The sequence below is a fragment of the Zeus faber genome (assembly GCF_960531495.2).
Source record: "Zeus faber genome assembly, chromosome: 5".
NCBI lineage: Eukaryota > Metazoa > Chordata > Actinopteri > Zeiformes > Zeidae > Zeus > Zeus faber.
In genome coordinates, this window is record NC_137192.1 from 33,657,806 (window position 1) to 33,675,992 (window position 18,187).

General features: G+C 49.5%; 1 protein-coding gene across 1 annotated transcript in view; it reads right to left on the reverse strand.

Moving 5' to 3' along the window:
- srgap3 (SLIT-ROBO Rho GTPase activating protein 3) overlaps positions 1-18,187 on the reverse strand; it is a gene marked incomplete at its 3' end in the record, with an annotated part of 53,628 nt that overhangs the window by 11,273 nt on the left and 24,168 nt on the right. The window contains exons 5-13 of the mRNA XM_080000174.1: positions 11,708-11,893; positions 9,263-9,391; positions 5,835-6,056; positions 5,314-5,415; positions 4,361-4,558; positions 4,005-4,089; positions 2,381-2,408; positions 1,346-1,448; positions 439-499 (exon numbers count right to left, since the gene is read on the reverse strand). Coding sequence (XP_079856300.1) covers positions 439-499; positions 1,346-1,448; positions 2,381-2,408; positions 4,005-4,089; positions 4,361-4,558; positions 5,314-5,415; positions 5,835-6,056; positions 9,263-9,391; positions 11,708-11,893 — 1,114 coding nt within the window. The remainder of the gene's footprint in view (positions 1-438; positions 500-1,345; positions 1,449-2,380; positions 2,409-4,004; positions 4,090-4,360; positions 4,559-5,313; positions 5,416-5,834; positions 6,057-9,262; positions 9,392-11,707; positions 11,894-18,187) is intronic.

Below are 18,187 nucleotides of genomic sequence, written 5' to 3' on the forward strand. Positions count from 1 at the left end.
GAGTTTTTTTGTTTTTTTTTCCTCCTCCTTCCTGGAGGGGGCCTCTCGGTGCGGCCGCGGCATATGGTTTCAGTTAGAATGCTCTTAATCAGTTTTCTGAGGTTTCATTAGGTCCAGATCCAGGAGAAAGGCCTGCGGGCATCATGCTAAAGCGCCGGACTCAAGACAGATGTGGAGCGAGATGGGATGAAGTTCTACGGGGCGGAGGGCCTCCGAACAAAGACCGAGGGGACTTTTTCGAAAGCTTCTAGGTGAGATGTAGTGGTCCTATCGCGGGCGGCCCGCTGGACTCCCACCTCACAATCAGAACGTGTCGGCCCCTCCGCTCGGGGCTATTCGACGATCTGAAGGGTTCGCTAAGGAGTTCCTTACTCTCATTCTTTCTTCCAGCCCTTTCTAGAGGTAACGGCAAAAAAAAGAACATGACGCAAGACTCACCGTAGAGATTGATATATCTGATACAACTCTCGACGACAAGGGGAATGGGTTGACCAGAATCCTAAAAGAAAATCATATTAATAAAACATTAATAAATTACAAAACACAGTACCTATAGAAACCCTTTGTAAAGAACTGAAAACAGTGGCAATGTGGCATTGTTCATTTTAATGACTTATGCATTTGAGTAAAATACAAAATTGATTTAATTAATAAAAAAAAAAATTATCTATCATTATCTTTGTGTCACTGGTGAGCAGTACTAGACTGAAAAATACAAAAAAAAAAAAATGTATAGGAGATGCAAAAGTACAGCCCCAAGTGTAGTCTATTAGTAGAAACTGGCAAGAAGCACATTTATATTAGTCACTTTTTAGTTTGGCAATGGTTCAAACAGCTCTACCCTCCCCAAACCGATGTACCTGAATGCGGCTACGGGCATTCCTTCTTCCTCTGGCACAGAAAGCAGCAGAGCAATGAAGCGATGGAGGCAGAGAAGCAACAATTAGAAAAGGTCAGAGGCCAGAGACCGCAGGGGGTTAGCGGAAGACAAGCAGAGGAGCCGGGGGGGGCGGGCGGGGGGGGGGGCGGCTAGGGGCCGGGGGGCTGGGGGGCCGGGTGGCCGATGCCGCCTCCGCACGGGAGTCAGTGGAAAGAAGAGAACCGGGGGAAGGCAACTGGATCTGGGATCATATAGAGACGGGTCACAGCAACCGTTTCTGCACCGGCGGATTAAGGAGGATTAGAGGTTAAACATGGACGCCGTGTCAGGCCCAAGGATGGACGCCGTGTCAGGAGCAAGGACAGTCAGAAGCCAGGGGAGGAGGAGGAGGAGGAGGAGGAGGAGGAGGAGGAGGAAGGCTCCGTTCGGCTTCTCCTCCGCGGCGTCACTCATACGAGAGGGTACCTTGATGAAGGTCTCCATATTGCCGTTAAACAGCTTATGCTTATAGACGGAGCGCGGCCTAGGCTTCCGCATTTTCTGTGGTTTAGGGGGGAGGGTGGGGGGCCTGGGAAGTGACGGACAAAGGGGGGGAAGAAAAAACACCTTCATCATCTCCTGTGAAACGCCGGAGCGGACCACGGAGGTTCAAGAGACACACAACACCCCCAAATAAAAATCAAGAAAACATGGCAAACCCTCCGTTTGGATAAAATGACCCTTTGGGATTTTTTTTAAATTTTTTTATTTTTTCCCAAAATCGTGAAAATGAAGCTGCGCTGGGCATTGCGGTGTCGCGCGGGATCCAAACCTGATCCGACCGCCCTCCAATTAACCCCCCGAGTGCTGGGGTTTGAGGTCGGCTTCCACTCCCTCACTTTGCGTCGATAACCGTACTCAAGCCAGCACCAAACACGATTTACACGGCTAATAGGATCAATCCATAGCTGGGGGCCAACGTTGTTCCTGAAATACCAATCGCCGTCCCGCACTAATAAGACGACGCGTGGCTGACGAGCAGGACGCTCCTGCACCGGCTTCATTCCAATGTCGTACCACGACAGCAAATCTCTGCTGTGGTATTCTCTCTCCCCCGGTCTGTTTCTGTATGCCATCTTTGACACGCCTCTTTCTCTCTCCACGCACGCACGCATGCACACACACACACACACGCACACACACACACACACACACACACACGCACGCACACACACACACACACACACACGCGGGTGTAATTAAAATGCCAATTATCGTGTGTGTGTGTGACGTATTTTAAAGGGTATTTATTCTCTCTATGCAACAGAGAATAAACAGCCGATGAGAAAGGAGTCAAATGTGTGACTTCAATTATAAATCAGACAGTCCTATATTATTCAGGCTTCAGGTTAATAATCATCTAAATAATTAATAAAGACATAATTAGTCTTCGCTCTGTATTTTTTTCGTTGTTGACTTGACAGAGTGATTTGGTTTTATAATGATCCCAGGGAATCTTACCTCGTAGTTCCACACTCTGCCCGTTCTCCTGTGGAAAAAAAACCCAGAAATGTTACGTAAATCAAGGATAAATCGTTCAGAGTATAAACCGCGGACGCGAGGCTCGGTGAGAGGCGGTGTGTGTCTTTGGGAGAGCTACGGAACGGCACCGCGTTCAAAGCCAATTCTTGGGACAATCGTATCCAGCAGCCGTCCAGGGAAACCCCGGGGGACGTGCAGGGGGTGGACCCCACGCCGGCTCACTGAGCCTTTTGTTCCAGCGGGAAAATAAAAACGCAAAAACCTCCCCCCTGCAACCGCCGAGCGACCCGCGCCGCGTTCGGAGAAGACGATCGAGTCACGCAGCGTGTTTTTACACTCGTGATCACGCTTAAGACCCCCCCCCCCCCGCGGAGAATGCACAAGTAGGGGACTAGCGGCGGGAGGACGCCTTTGTCCATTAGTGACTGGACCGCTCACTGTGTCTCTGGTGGCTGCAGCAGACACGAGCAGGATACTGTCAGTGAACAGGCGAGAGGGAACGACTCTGAACGGCAGAGAAGTCGATGCGTGAATTTGAGGGAAAAACAGAGAGATCTCCCCTCTGATTTGTTCAAAGGGGGCAATTCTTGGACGGTGTGTCCGACGTGGACGTGGACGTCGAGGCGGTTGGGGGTTCCCCCGGAAGACAGCGACTCGTGTTACTCAATCTGAATCTGATTCGTTTCCCTTTTTGGATGCTGATGCACACACGCACTCGCGCATTTTGGTGTGAGGTAAAGAGCTAATGAGTAAGGCTGATGGATTACATTAATAATTTATCATGGGTGGTACCTGGAGACCCCATATGGCGTATTTACACACCACACACTGTGGTCGCACAAACCGGCCGGTACAGCTGCGCCCGGCACGGACATCAAGTAGAATGTGATTGTGTATGAATGCGTAGTTGCGTGCCAGATACGGGGGGAAATCAGGAATACACTTGGGATTTGGGGTAATTAAGACAAAGTAGAGTATATTGGTAAATAAGACATGGGGGTGTGCAGTGGTTGTGTGTAGCATGTGTGCTCCGTGGCACCAGCTGCAACTGCACGGTAGTCTTTTCTATTAGTCGCACCCCGGTGCAGGAGCAGCTGCTGGAATGGGCCTGGTCCGGGCCCGCTGACTGATTGGGCGTAAACCATTCACGGCTGAACTGACAAGGGCCCCCCTGGGAAGAAGGGGAGCGCGTTTGTTCTTATGGCCTTAAAAAATGATGTCCGGCTCCTCTGACACCTCCCCTCCTGCAGCTTCACCATCCAGAGAGCAGCCGCATGGCTCCCTAACCAGAAGAAACCTCTCACAGGAAATGCGATCCGTCCGTTTGATCACACATCCCCTGTACGTGTGTCGGCCAGGCCCCTCCTTTTGAATATCAACGCTGTCATTTCTCCGATCCCCAGGGAAAAACGCAGGTCTGCATCAACTCATCCACCCCAGTTCATTAGATTAAAATCCACACTGCCCTTCCCCTAAGGGTGGCTATTTTACAAGCGCTTTTTGTAGGGTTCTGTGGGCCGTAATTAGGAAAAGAGTCCCCGGGTCAGGCGCCTGCCATGATCAGACAACACAGACATGGAGCGCATTAAAGGAGGGTCCTTACCTTCACCCAGGGTCTGCTTCAGTAAGTCATGCTTGGCCTGCAGTTTAATGATGAGGTTGCTGCCATTGAGGTACTCTTTAAATTTCTGCAAAGCCGTCACAGAGTAGGAGATCAGGCGTCACAAAAGACACTTTCATTGCGCAGGGCTGTCATTCCAAATTGAGAGATGTGCGCTGCAGTACTCCGCCGTTCAGTTCAGCCAAGGTAAAAGAAAATAGAAAAAAAAAAAAAAAATATATATATATATATATATATATATATATATATATATATATATATATATATATATATATGGCCTCGTGAAGTACAAGCAAGGGTTTGCAGCCAGAATCAATGGACAGACTGAAAGAACTCACCGTGAAGTAGAAGACTTCGGTCTCCTGCTGGTTCGCTCTCCTCTTGGCTACATTCAGTTTGCTCATGTACGACTCAGAGGCAATGGATTTAATGGACTCCGTGGAGCGGCTGTGCTGGAAAGCATCGGACACATCAAAGTCTTCCACCGTCAGCATGTCCTGAAGTGTCTGCATGGTGGCGTCCAGGGTCTTCCTCACCTGCGAAGAGAAGGATGTGACGAGCGGAGCAGCGCTTTCTTGCTCCGTCTCGGTCGTGTTATCTACTTTCTGGAACAGGGAGGCTTTTCATTTGCCAGAACAGAGCGAATAGAGAATATTGCAGAAGAAAAAAAGAAGCTGATGACATTATCAAGGGCAAGTGCCGCATGAGCGATTTGCTCGCATATGCATTTCAAAGACAAATTGACCCCAAAACAAATATGACCTTGATCGTATTGAAATGACATAAAACAATCTGCTCTGCGATGGTAGCGCTTGGAGGCAGCCTCGGGGTCAGACATACATCAGACAAGGAGCAGTAAATGAAAAGTTTCTGGCTGACACACAATGAATATGTAAAATGACGGAGTTGGGCTCCGTGTTCAGGGCTCCGAAATCGTTCAAGTGCGTTCCCTGTAACGGCGTGGCGTGCCCACAAGAGAAAAGAGAAAAGGGAAAAGAGAAAAGCCAGAGCCAACGGCAGGGGCAAGTCTATGAAAGCCGTGGTTGTCATCACCCCCATTAGCACCTGCACGCACATGAAGACAGAGCTCAGTGTGCATCCCATGTCCGCCTCTCCCACTGAGGGGCTGTTCTCTCGGTAACAGAACACACCGAACAAGCTGCACTGAGCTACGTGAAGACGCATCCCGCTCATGGGGAGCAGGCGGCGCAGGAGCGTAGCTGCCAGGACTGGAATAGGACGTTGCTGAGGGAATGCGTGTGGCGGTGAAGGGGGCCACCGGAGTCCTCACCTCCTCATTCTCAATTTTGAGCGTCGCCAAACGAGACTGCAGTTGGTGGTAGCGCATCAAGAGTTCAGTTTGGACCGGCTGCTGGGCGCTGACCTGGCACACCTGAGGACAACAAAACACAGCAGAGTGAATAAGTGTCTTTGAGAACATACAGGTAATTCGTTAGACAATTTTGTTTCAAATCTCATATTTGTCCCATATTTCATACTTTATGTAGCTGGAATGTTATGAGCAACAGCCACTGGTGGTGGCGGGGTCCGCCTTTCCCGGCAAGAATGAAAGCATCAGGCACACGCCAGAGGAAAAAGGCTAGCGGGGTGAATTTGAAAAAGCGGCGTCGCTAGTTGTGGTCAGTTAATATGGATGACAGGGGGTCACACATTGCGGTTTTGAATAGAATTCGGGGACCAAACACGGACAACCCCACGGAACCTCCCCTTCCACCTTTCCCCGAGGACGGTGACATCCGCTGCTAATCCTCGACAAATATCCCTCCGTTTCCAGCGCTCGGCGATTCTCACCTCGTCTCCCATGTGCGGCAGGTACTCGAAGCGCATGGGGGGGCAGAACACTTGGTTGTGCATGTCCATCAGCTTGTGCTTGTCACTGCGGGAGTCCAGGTTGTCCACGGCGTTCTCTATGATGTCCAGACCCTCGTGGCGCGAGGTCTCCAGGTTGTACTCGGCGGACAGGTAGGTCCTGAAGGTGCGAGCGAGGCTGGCGTGATAGCCCAGGTCACAGCACTGTGGAGGGGAACAGGAGGCTCATGAATATGTGCGAAAAAAGCCACAAAGCCACTTTTGCTCCTTTCATCTGTCGTGTTTACAACATTTATTCAAGAACTAAAGCCCAAAGCAACTCCTGCTGCACGTTACCGTTCAAAAAGAAAATTAAAAGGTGAATTTCTCAAACTTGGTACGGAGTTGGCGCAGTAGGATTCAGAGGATGATTATTGTGCCTTGTCATATGGAGCCCTATAAACTATCCTCATTAGGCAAAGGATGGTAGATGGGGGAGCTGGGAGGCAGCTTAGGGCGTCTGACGGCGCTGTAAGTCACTAAACACTCTTTAGCACGGAGTAAATTTGGTTCTCAAGCTCCCTCTGTCATTGCAGCGAAGGAGACCACTGGGAAAGCTGTGGTTAGTGCCAAATTATTCCTTTCTTTCGAGAAGCAAACGGACTGGGAACATGTTGCTGTTAATGAAAAATGAATATTATAATTGAATACTCCAGAAGGATAACAAACACTGATCAGCCACAGCATTAAAACCACCACTAATGATAATTGGGCCCCCGTGGATCGATCTTGTTGTTCCAGCACATTCGACAGCGTGGTTCATCAGACCGGGCCACCTTCTTCCATTGCTCCATGGTCCAGTTCTGACGCTCACGTGTCCATTGTAGGAGCTTTCAGAGGTGGACAGGGGTCAGCATGGACACTCTGACCGCTCTGTGGGTACACAGCCCCATACACATCAAGCTGTGATGCACTGTGTGTTCTGACACCTTTCTATCATAGCAGCATTAACTTTATCACCAATTTCACTATTTTCACCTAATTCTGTAGAATTGGACCAGACGGGCTAGACTTCGCTCTCCACGTGCAGCAGTGAGCCTTGGGCGCCCATGACCCTGGCGCCGGTTCACAGGTTGTCCTTTCTTGGACCACTTTTGGTGGGTACTAACCACTGCATACCAGGAACACCCCACAAGACCTGCTGCTTTGGAGATGTTCTGACCCAGTCGTCTAACATCACAATTTGGTCCTTATCAACATGCGGCTCAGATCCTTACGCTTGTCCATTTTTCCTGCTCCCAACACATCAACTTCAAGAACTGACTGTTCACTTGATGCCTCATACATCCCACCCCTTGACAGGTGCCATGGAACCAGATGATCAATGTTATTCATTTCACCTGTCAATGGTTTTAATGTTGTGGCTGATGGGTGTAATACTCCACAAGAAGGGTCACTAGGAACACCCATCAGCTTTAAAGGAGCAGAATTAGAGAAGTTATCTGATAACAGTAGCATTGTTGCAATTTCTTGAGGAGCAGAGATAAATCTTCCCAATATTTTAAGGGATTCAATCTCCTCCTTGCAATGGTGTTTACAGATACATTGATCAAGATATGACTAACAACAATCAGTAAACACAAATAGTGTCATGGTGGCCAAACTGGATTAAACGACCCACTGTCCTGATTCTTTTTACCGGTTATGTTTGATATCTGTTTCAACTATCAAGGTGGAGGAAGACAGAATCCACATTGGTCTGAATTCTACTTCCCCAGTATAATTAGAACAATGCTCATTGGCATCGCTGACTTTCGACTGTTACTGTGCTGTGGACGTGGGCAGACGTGACAAACGGACCAATACCATCCTCTGCTGCCGGTGAAAGTCCCGGCGGTCACGCTCGCAATCCAATTCCCCACAGCTCAGCGGGATTTGGGATGACATAGGCCTTTGCTCTGCCAGACACTGGGGCCAGCAGCCCATCAAAGTCACCCAGCGGAGGGATCGGGGAGAGCCCTCAACGGGGGTCTCTGTGCAGGCCCCTGCTGCCAGACCCCTTCAAACCACCTCCCCCACAATGGTCTGTCAATGGCCAGTTTAGGCGACGCTGCAGCTAATGGAGACCCAAATAGTTAAATTGCTCTACTGTCCATGCTGTCAAAGAAACCAAAGTGGGTGAAGTCCAACTGAAATATTCTGGTTTAATGAGGGTAAACCTAGAAATGCAGCATCACTGAATAATAATGTATAGCGCCGCATGGTGTCGTGACCGCCACTCAGCTGGCACAGAGAAGAGGAAGCTGAAACGGTGTCTGAGAAATGGAAAGCGTTCAGTGCCCTGTGTCCAGTGACAGGCAGTATACCTACAGTGCTTACGGTGTCAAAAAACAACAGTGAGTCCGAGGTTAATAGAATAAAAAAAAACATTGAGGTTGTTGTAGATGACAGTCAAAACACTGGTATTAAGTTATTCCTATTAATCCTATAATCTTAACACAGCGATCCTTTATTATGTAGAGTGTGACCGAGGTGGCTCTTCTGTGATTATATTGTCTCCATTTTCCTTTAAGAAATATGCACGTGAATACATATTTAATATCGAATATGGCTCGAAACGAGAGCCGATCTCTCACACTACACACACAGAACAAGTCACATACCTTGTTTGTTGTCATGGTGATTTTGCAACAAACTACCCAGCGATCGAACTTAAATTACTGACTAAGATGTTATGTCAGGGTTCAGGGAAATGTAAACAGAACATTTCAGAACATTTTCAGAGTGTGAGGATTCATTTGTTTGGTTGACTGCAACAAGTGTTTGTGTGTGTGTGTGTGTGTGTGTGTGTGTGCGTGTGTGTGTGTGTGTGTGCGTGCGTGCTTGCGTGCATTGGATATTGCCCTTTGCAACGACCATCCCTGGAGCATGCTATCTGCCCGCCCATCTTTATGACAAGCCAATATCAGCCTGCTCACAAAATGAATGTTGCAGGACTGCAGGTATGTTTCTGTGTCGCGCTCTCTTCTCGTCATTCCTCAGAAAGCTAAGAGCTCGTTCCCAACGCACGCTCCATTTTACTTTACACTAGAGTAATCACGACCTTGTCCTGCTTTATATGTGCTGAAAAACATTTACTCAACTAAATGTCCGAGCGTTCTACTTGCTGAGCAAACTTACTACTGCAAACGCTGAAGTGTATTTGTGGTAAAAATCTGGATCCGAATGAAAACAAAAAAAAAAAATCCATCTTCATGGAGGTAAAACCGATGTGAACACGTTGAGCGGCTCAGAAACAAACAGGGAACAGGAACAGATGGTGAGGGGGAAGCGACAGCGGGGCCACAGAATACCCACGTTGGAAAGCCCAGCAGAGACACACACACACACACACAAACAAACAAACGGCACGGCGCCTGCGGCGTACTCACATCGATCATATCCGAGACGTCGTGGATGTAATACTTCGCCACCACGGCATTTGTTGCCGCCAGGTTCAACAAATAGTCGTTCCGGGCCTTGGTGCACTTCAGCTTGTTCTCAGAGTACTTGGCCTGTCTCTGGGGACGGAGAGAGCGATGGAGAATGAGAGCGCGACGGAGAGAGAGGGACGGAGGGGGAGAGGGACGGCGAGGGAGGTAGGGGGACGGAGAGAGGGAGGGAAGAAGCGATAGAGGGACGAAGAGTGGGATGGAGAGAGGGGAGAGATGCGGACGGAGAGAGAGGGTCGGCGCGATGGAGGGTGGGAGAGAGAGAGGGGCGGGGAGGTGGAACGATGGAGCGAGGGATGGCGCGACAGAGGGACAGAGAGATAGAGGGATGAGAGATAGGGGGACGAGCGACGGTGGGATGGAGCGAGGCTTGGAGCAACAGAGGAACAGAGGGAGAGAAAGACGGAGAGGGAGAGAGAGAGCGAGAGAGAGGGACGGGACAAAGAGGGACAGACCGATAGAGGGACGAGATCGAGGGATGGAGTGAGAGATGGAGCGAGAGAGGTATGGAGAGAGAGGGACAAAGAGATGCATATGTATTTGCATATGTAAACATGTAATAGTATTGTATTAACATAGTAGACACTGAAATAATTGAATCATAACAGTAATAATTATACCTACTCATCCATTGTCATGCCCGTGTTTTTATATAAATATATATATATATATATATATAAATATACATATACACACTAAATATATAGTATATTTTTTTATTCCTCTTGTACAGTAAATCCATCTGTTTGAATAATTTATACCCAAGGCCAGACTAGCGATCATACTCAATCAACCTATCTTGTCAATAGAATCACATTTACTATATTTTTGTATATTTGGCAATTTTTAGTTTTTTATTCGTTTTCTTTTTTAATATACATTTTTAATTTTCTGTACAACAAATCACAAATCCTTACAAAGACAAATTTGTTTGTGTATGAATATTTTTGAATAAACACTGATTCTGATTCTGATTGCGAGAAGGAGGGATGGAGAGAGAGAGAGGGAGAGGGAAAGAAAGAGAGGGAGGCGGCAGGAGGCCAGCGAGGGACTCCGGAGAGGCGGCATCAGGATAATAGCTTCTTAAAAATAAAATGTCCCTGGGTCACGTTCAGAGGCTCCATGTAGCCTCACCGAATCACGCTGCACCAAAAACAGAGAAAAATGTCTTAATTGTCTGCGTCGCGAGAGATTTCGAAAATGTTCGGTCGTGATCCGTCACAGGAGTCGAGTCGACTTAGCAGGCACATTTAAATGGAGCACGGTCCCTGTTACCATGGTTACTCATAGGGATGGTTCATCCTTGTATGGATTAATAGAGAGACGTTGCGTTCTTTTCCGACACATTTCTGTTCCTCTGAGGGCAGGCAGGATGCGAAAATCCAAAAATTAACAAAAACTATTTATCAGCTTTAGTGACAAACAAATAAAATAAAGACTTTGTTGGCGTTTCGGTCTCCCCTGATTAATCCACCCGGAGATTTAAACCACCACGCTTCGTCCAACATGGAAAGAAGGTTCTTCACACCCGTTTCAGATTTTGACAAAACAATATCCGGAGTCTGGTCTGGAGAAATAAAAACCCCAAAGCGACGAGTTTGCACATTATTATTACTTCGTACATCCGGCTCGCCCGTTCTCCTTGTTAAACGCTGAGATTAGGAAACAGGACGACTATTTTTACTTCTTATTCACTTCTCTTCAGACCTGCCACCTGTACGTGCTTTAACGCCGGAGCGTCGACAGCCCCGAAAATAACGGGGGGGGGGGGGGGGGGACACATCCGTGGCTGCAGAAGTTATAAATAGCGCTCGGTTGGCAGCGTCTCTGTGGATTGAGCGGGGGAGCGGGGAGGGAAGGGGGAGCGGGGAGGGAAGGGGGAGCGGGGAGGGAAGACGCCGCTGGACTCGGCGTGGCTGACGGACGATGTCGATTCGTTTGCCTGAGACGCTCCAGAGGGGAAAATGCGGGAAGAATCGAAACGGAATCAAAATATGAAATATTAAAACGTGAAAAGTGCCCATGTGTGATTTGAACGGCGCGGGGCCGGGGGCGGGGCCGGGGGCGGGGCCGGGGCCGGGGGCGGGGGCGGGGCCGGGGGCGGGGCCGGGGGCCGCCGGGCGCTCGAGCTGCGGCTCCGCAGCGCCCCCCGCCGTCTGGCTTTCTCTCCATCGCTCCGTTCCAGTTCTCTGGTCGGCGCTTTCGCACAACCCCCTCCTCCGCATTTTGCCAACAAACAGGATGTGATCGGGGGCCAAAGCGAGTGAACGCACGCCGGACCCGGCGGTCGGGTTTGTTTCGGGCGGCGCCGTGGGCGTGGGCGGGGGGGGGACGCAAAGCTTTGGGGGGGGGGCGCAAGAGGGGTGTCGGAGGAGCCCGTCTCACCTTCTCCTTCATCTTCTCGATCTTCCTGACGGAGCTGCGTCGGGGGGGGCGGTCCTCGTGGCGCAGGAGGTTGACGTTCAGGTCCCCGGACTTGCTGAACTGCTTCTCCTCCTGCTTCTCGGCGTCCTTCAGCTTGCTCTCGGCGCTGATGCTCTCCGTGTGGTACATGTGGTAGGTCTTCATAACCTGCGGGGGGGGGAAGCGGCCACGTGAGACAAACAGGGAGGACACGGGTCATCCGTTATAGCAGCGGTTCTCAACGTGGGGTTTGGGGACCCCCCGCAGGGGTCCTTGGGGAGGCTCCAGGAGGTCCCCAGCAAAGTGGTTGGTAGTGAAACGTCACCGCTATTTCATTGACGAGACATGAGCCCCTTTATGGAATGTACCATAATGACCGTTCTGGAAGAAGAAGTTTGTGACAAAAATGTCGGTTTCCCAAATGAGGGTCCCAAAAATCTTATTAATTCTTATTAAATCTTATTAAACGGGGTCTGTGGCCCCATGAAAAAGGTTGAGAACCGCTGTGTTACACCACCCTGTAATAAAGCAAATCGAGGAGACGAGTTTATTTTTCTATGTCAGTAGGTAAAGCATGTCGGACGAGCTCCCTATTTTGCATAAATTTGTAATTCTTTTTAATTACAGAACACCAAAAACATAATTTTTTTCCTGCAATGGGTGGTGTCTGACTGTGACCCACGCTAGGAAGTGGCAGCAGCACGGCATTAGTATTCTCATGAGGGAGCGCAGCCTGACGTGAATATTCATCGGCCGGGCCCACTCCCGAGACGACGGGGAAGTGAAGCCGGGACATTGAAACAACGGTTCCCCCTCGAGATCCAAACAAAAAACATGAACCTGAGAACCAAAGACATCACGGCGGAAGACACCTTCCCCAAATGCTGTCGCGCGTGTCATAGCGCAGCGACAGTCACCGAAAAACCACTTGGAAGCGCGGTCGGTAAAGGGCTCAACACTCAACCTGCAGTGCTCCAGTGAATCGCCCGAAACGGCGTTGAGGTCATGCCTGGACGGGGCTTCTGCACGAGCTCACGTTTTGACTGACAGGCACTTTGGAAGCGTCTCAGCTTTTCATTTTTTTTAAATTTTTAATTAACCAAAGCCAGCGTGGACGAGACTGTAAGCAATTTTCTAAATGCTCAGATGGATTAAAAAACAAGACCAACGATGCCTGGCAGTCAGAAAACAAGACGTTTCTCTGTGGGACAGAGCTGTGGCACGGTTCTGCATTAAAGTTGAACTTTTTACAGATGCACGGACATTATCGAATTTAAACTCTTTTTTTTTTTTTCTCTTTTCTTCACTGGCCAACCTGACGTCTAGTGCCGCTGCCATGTGGAAAGGATTCGTCTTTCCTACGCATACATGCACTAATGTATCTCTATTTAAATTCAGTTATATGCTATACATCCTGCCAGAATTCTCCTCCAGCCCGATTAAATTCTTAACAGACTTAGCACCAGTTGACACTGACCTACTGAAGAGCTTCCAATCAGAAGCCACTTTTCAACCAGAGCGGGCTCAAAGTTCCACAATGAAAAATACAGCAGTTTAAGAATTGCTTTCAAATAGTTGTTCTCCCATCCCCCTCGTGCCGGTTGAGATGGTGTCTTCGTGGGGAGGCTGGCGTGGTCCGCCTCAGACCAGCCGCACCCCCCCGCCTCCCGTCCGAGTTGGTCCCCCGCCTCCCATCTCCATCCCCCGGAGAGTAGCACCGCCCCTTACACCCCCCCCCCCCTTACACCGCGGCGGAGACCAGACTCCGCCTCTTTCCGTCCACGACCCAGGTGACGGCCCCCCCTCTGTGATCCGCCCTCGCCGGCTTGCAAAGGAGATCCCAGATGTGAGCGGCATCGTTAAAGCATCGGACGTGCCTTGGAACCTGAGGAGCTGTAGTTTTGTCGCGGAATGACTCAGGATGTTCCGCAGCCGACGTAAACTGCACTTTGCTTGTTTCCTTGTTGTTAAGCAGCAGGGCTCCTTTTATCAGCAGATAACCACATGTTGCAGTGGGGCCGCAACAACAACAACTCGCCACGCTCACGCCAACTTCCCACCACGATCCCGACTGTTTCCGATAACCCACTACTCTGTGTCGGCGACTGATCAGATCAGATGACATGAGATAAGATGAGACTGTAGTGATCCCTAGGGGGGGGGGATTTAGGACATGCCTCTAAATCAGAGCGCATTCTGTGCCATCCTGTCCCGTAAACTTAAAAAAAACAAAAGACACACCGCCGGAGTTGTATCCTCGGGGACAGCAAGAATGACAAAGATCTGCAAGGCAGACCCTTCAAAGTGAAAGGAAAGCAAAGAGAGAAAGGAAGACTCCAGTCGATTCCGGCGGTGACAAAGCAGGCGGCGGAAAAGCGGACGAACGCCGCTCCCTCCCCGGGGCGTCCAGCCCTTTCCAACGCGCTGCCCTGGAACCGCGCCGCGCTTCCTGCCAACTTCAAACCTTTGTGGGGATGGTAGCTCAGGAGGTAGAGCTGGTGGTCTAGTGATCTAAAGGTTGCTGGTTCGATCCCAGGCTCCTGCTAGCATGCTGTAGTGTCCTTGAGCAAGACACTTAACCCCTAATTGCTCCTGATGGCTGCGTCCATCGGTGTTTGAACAATTGTAAGTGGCTTTGGATAAAAGCGTCTGATCAATGACTAAATGTAAATGTAAACCCCCTGCGCACAGGACCCGCAGCTAAACCCACAAAGTATTTGCAAGAGCGAGTTTCAGCTGCGTCCACTACTGAGCCGGGGCAGCAGATTGTACTATGTAGTGGGGGAACACGGGAAGGAGGTTGAGTGACGGAGAACGTGTCCCAATCACGCCCGGCGCTTGTTCCGCTCCATAAGGAAACGGAAAAATAACACGCACTGCTCTGGCGCACCGATCCTGCGCCGCGGGCACCGTCAGCGCCGTCAGAGACAGAGCGATCGGGGCGCAGAGCCGGCCCCGTGGGGCTATTTTAGAGCGGGGGCTATTCATAAAAGTTCGTGGCTGAAACCCCGGACGCCCGCCCCTAACGACGCCACTGTCGCCAACGTTCTATTACCGTAATACCTGAAAGTGGGGGGACAAAAAAATCCCGTCCCATTTTTTCCGGCACCCCACAGATTTGCATTCTTACTCCAGAGCACAGTTCATGTGACGAAAAAAGAATAAAAGAAAAAGCGGTGCCATTTTCTGAAAACGTCTTTAGTCCAATGCTTCTATTCTAACACAATTATGTACCATTTCTATGACTTGGGTCTAAATAAAATTGGGCAGTGGGGGAAAGGAAGTTGGTAATAGCCTGGGGCTGTCATGAGATTTTCGCTAACGATTAATTGTCATGCAAATAATTGCAATTCATTAATTGAAATCTTTTGAACATCTTTTTTTGCTCATTTAATGCCACTAGCATATAATAATAGTATTTAATCAAGCCTATAATAGTGTGAATAAGAAAATAAAAATATTTTCAATTATACAAATTAGACAAATTTTCATTATATTCATAATTATATGCAATATTTCTTACATTGGTTTGAAATCGCCCTCAGATTTGGATGGAAATATACGAATTTTACCAATTTATACCAAATATGCCAATTTTACAAAATTAGGATCAGCTCCAATAATTGTGATCGGCAATTATGCAATAATTGTGACAGCTCTGGTTGGCCATGACATATGTTGAAATGTAATCAATACATATAGTAAATTTACTGAATATTCTAGCCTTCTCTTCAGACTGTCGGTAATCTTACCCAAACTATAGTCTATGGTCTCTATGAGAACTGGCTCCAGTAAAATTACAGTCAACCCCAAGTACTGTGCATACTGTATGTCACCAGAAAGGGGGGATCAGCATATGTCAGGGGAGGTTATTTCTGATTATTATTATTTTATCTTATTTTATTATATTCAGGAACAGGAGGGCCTAGTTAATTCAGTTCACATCCTAATTCAACACTATCCATTATTATCATTGCAAACTTTCAAATTACAGTGGTAATTACAGAGCGGTGCTGTGCGGTAGCTGCACACGGTACCGTGTGGGTTTTCCGATGGAGTTTTTGTTTTCCTCACTCGGGGCCTTTACTCCTGTTCCACGTCCCAGGTTTGAGCGCATGAAAATTCAAGCCTCTGCCGCCGGGACCTTCGCTTCTGAAGTGGTCTGACGCCTCGCAGCAGCCGCAGCAGCGCTGTCGTCATTGCAGCGAACACTCAACAACGGCAGTTCGGACGCCTTTAGAATTCCTCCCCCCCCCCCGCTGCACTGAAAGGACATCAGATGGAATTCAAGACCACTTCCCTCAGCAAGATTCATTTCACTGGCAGACGATAAAAGGGGACTGCTGTACTGTGTTCATTTCAGCATTACTGCGCATGAACACTCCCTTTTCACTCCTGTTTGCACAAACATCCAAATCGATCACGTTGAAGGTGAGGTGGGTGCTCTGGAAAATTTCCGGACCAGTTCCTGTCCTGAAAAGGCCCGCGGCACGTGAAGGAAACGCGCCCCCCCCCCCACCCCAGCCCCCAAATGCATTCACGCATGCGCAGCGTCACCGGATGCGTTAGAGATCCCAGATCAGCGCGGCGACCGGGGGAAGTTCCCAGTGACAGTGACCTTGTAACGTGCACCGCTGCGGTGCAAGACCCAAACCAGAGGAAGTGGAAAGCCGTCCAGCAGTCATCCACAAACATTATTTATGTCTTTCCTCCCGGGGGGGTACGGCAGATCAGGGCCGCAGAGAATCGCAGGTTTTGAATTTGTCGGCAACCATCTGTCTAATAAAATGCCCGTATAGGGTCGTGCGCGGGCCTTGCTTCACGACGCGTTCAGTCGTACTCTGTCATTGTAACGTCGCCCCAAACATGGACGTCACTTACGCCCGTGCATTTGTTTTAATCATCCGCTCCCCGTTCTGGGGCGGGGTCCAAAAGGACAGATGGCACAAACAGAGAGAAGTGGCATCTGTGCCAGCGATGCCCTTTGGTAGTTTGCCTCTAATGACATTGCGCGAATGAATAAGTCATGTGAGGCCGTTCTGCTATCTCTGCTATCCCTCCCCCCGGGGGGCCAATGCTGCTGAAGCCGCCTGGAGGTCGTCCAAACCTGAGAACCAGGCTTCCTTCAAGAGATCTAATCTGTGTGACAGCGGGGAACCAGGACACTGTATCCTCATCTATCTATCTGTCTGCCTGTCTGTCTGTCTGTCCGTCCGTCTATCTATCTACCTATCCATCTCTCTATCTATCTTTCGGTGACACGGCGGCACAGTGCAAGAAGGTCCTGGGTTCGATTCCCGCCTGGGGCGCTGTTGGCGCCGTGCTCTGGTGGGTTGTCTCCCGATCAGGGGCCTTCCTGTGCGGCGTTTGCAGGTTCTCCCCGTGCTCACATGGGCCTTCCTCCATATGACATCATATGACATCATAAGAAACCCTACTGAAAACACGCAGCGGAAACATTGTCTGACCAGGTTGGTCCCCGGGGGCTGTGAGCGGCCCCCCCAGCTGGCCGCTGCAGCCATCTCTGTATCTATCCGTTATCTATCCCTCCGGGACTGTGACCCGGTCGCCGGCGTGAACGTTTGGGCTAAAGACGCTGTCCCACTCGGAGAGGTGTGCGACGTTCCGTTTCATCATCGCACTGCTCCTTTCTCCCTCTGGTCGCGCATCGCCGCCACCTGAAGCCGAGGCGGTCGGAGCAGCGCGCTCTGCTGCGCTGGAGGGAAGTGGAGTGTTGGGAGGAACAGTGTTTGAGGAAACAACCGAAGTGAGGAGAGGGAAAAAAAAACCAAAATGACGAATAAGAAAAACAAAAAACTGATGGCAGTTCAATCATGTTTCCCAATACCCAGACTCAAATGAAAACAAAACAAAAAGAAAAAAGAAAAAAAAAGACATTTTGGAAACGTTCAGTTTTGCACATTCAACACAAGTCCTTATCGCCTCCTGCGTCGGGGGAATTTGGCTGAGGGAACGGCAGCACGGCATCGCCATTGAGAGCATTCCGATGCTGTGAATTAGGGACGGATGATTACGATTAAAAACTGGAAAACGATGAAAAAGCATGCTCCGTGGTACGACCGTCACCCCGCCCCAATCCACGACTCCATTTGGGAAACGTTGAGGCATTTTTCCTCCTCCGTCCCTCGCACATATTAGAAAGAATAAACAACTGACACCCTGAAACCAGTCAAGACCAACGTGGAAAAAGGGAATAAGTGACGTCACAGAGGAGTGAAGTGTGTGTGTGTGTGTGTGTGTGTTTGGCTTCATGTGTGTGTGTGTGTGTGTGTGTGTGTGTGTGTTTGGCTTTGTGTGTGTGTGTGTGTGTGTGTGTGTGTGTGTTTGGCTTTGTGTGTGTGTGTGTGTGTGTGTGTGTGTGTGTGTGTGTGTGTGTGTGTGTGATGGGCTTCATGTGTGTGTGTGTGTGTGTGTGTGTGTGTGTGTGTGTGTGTGTGTGTG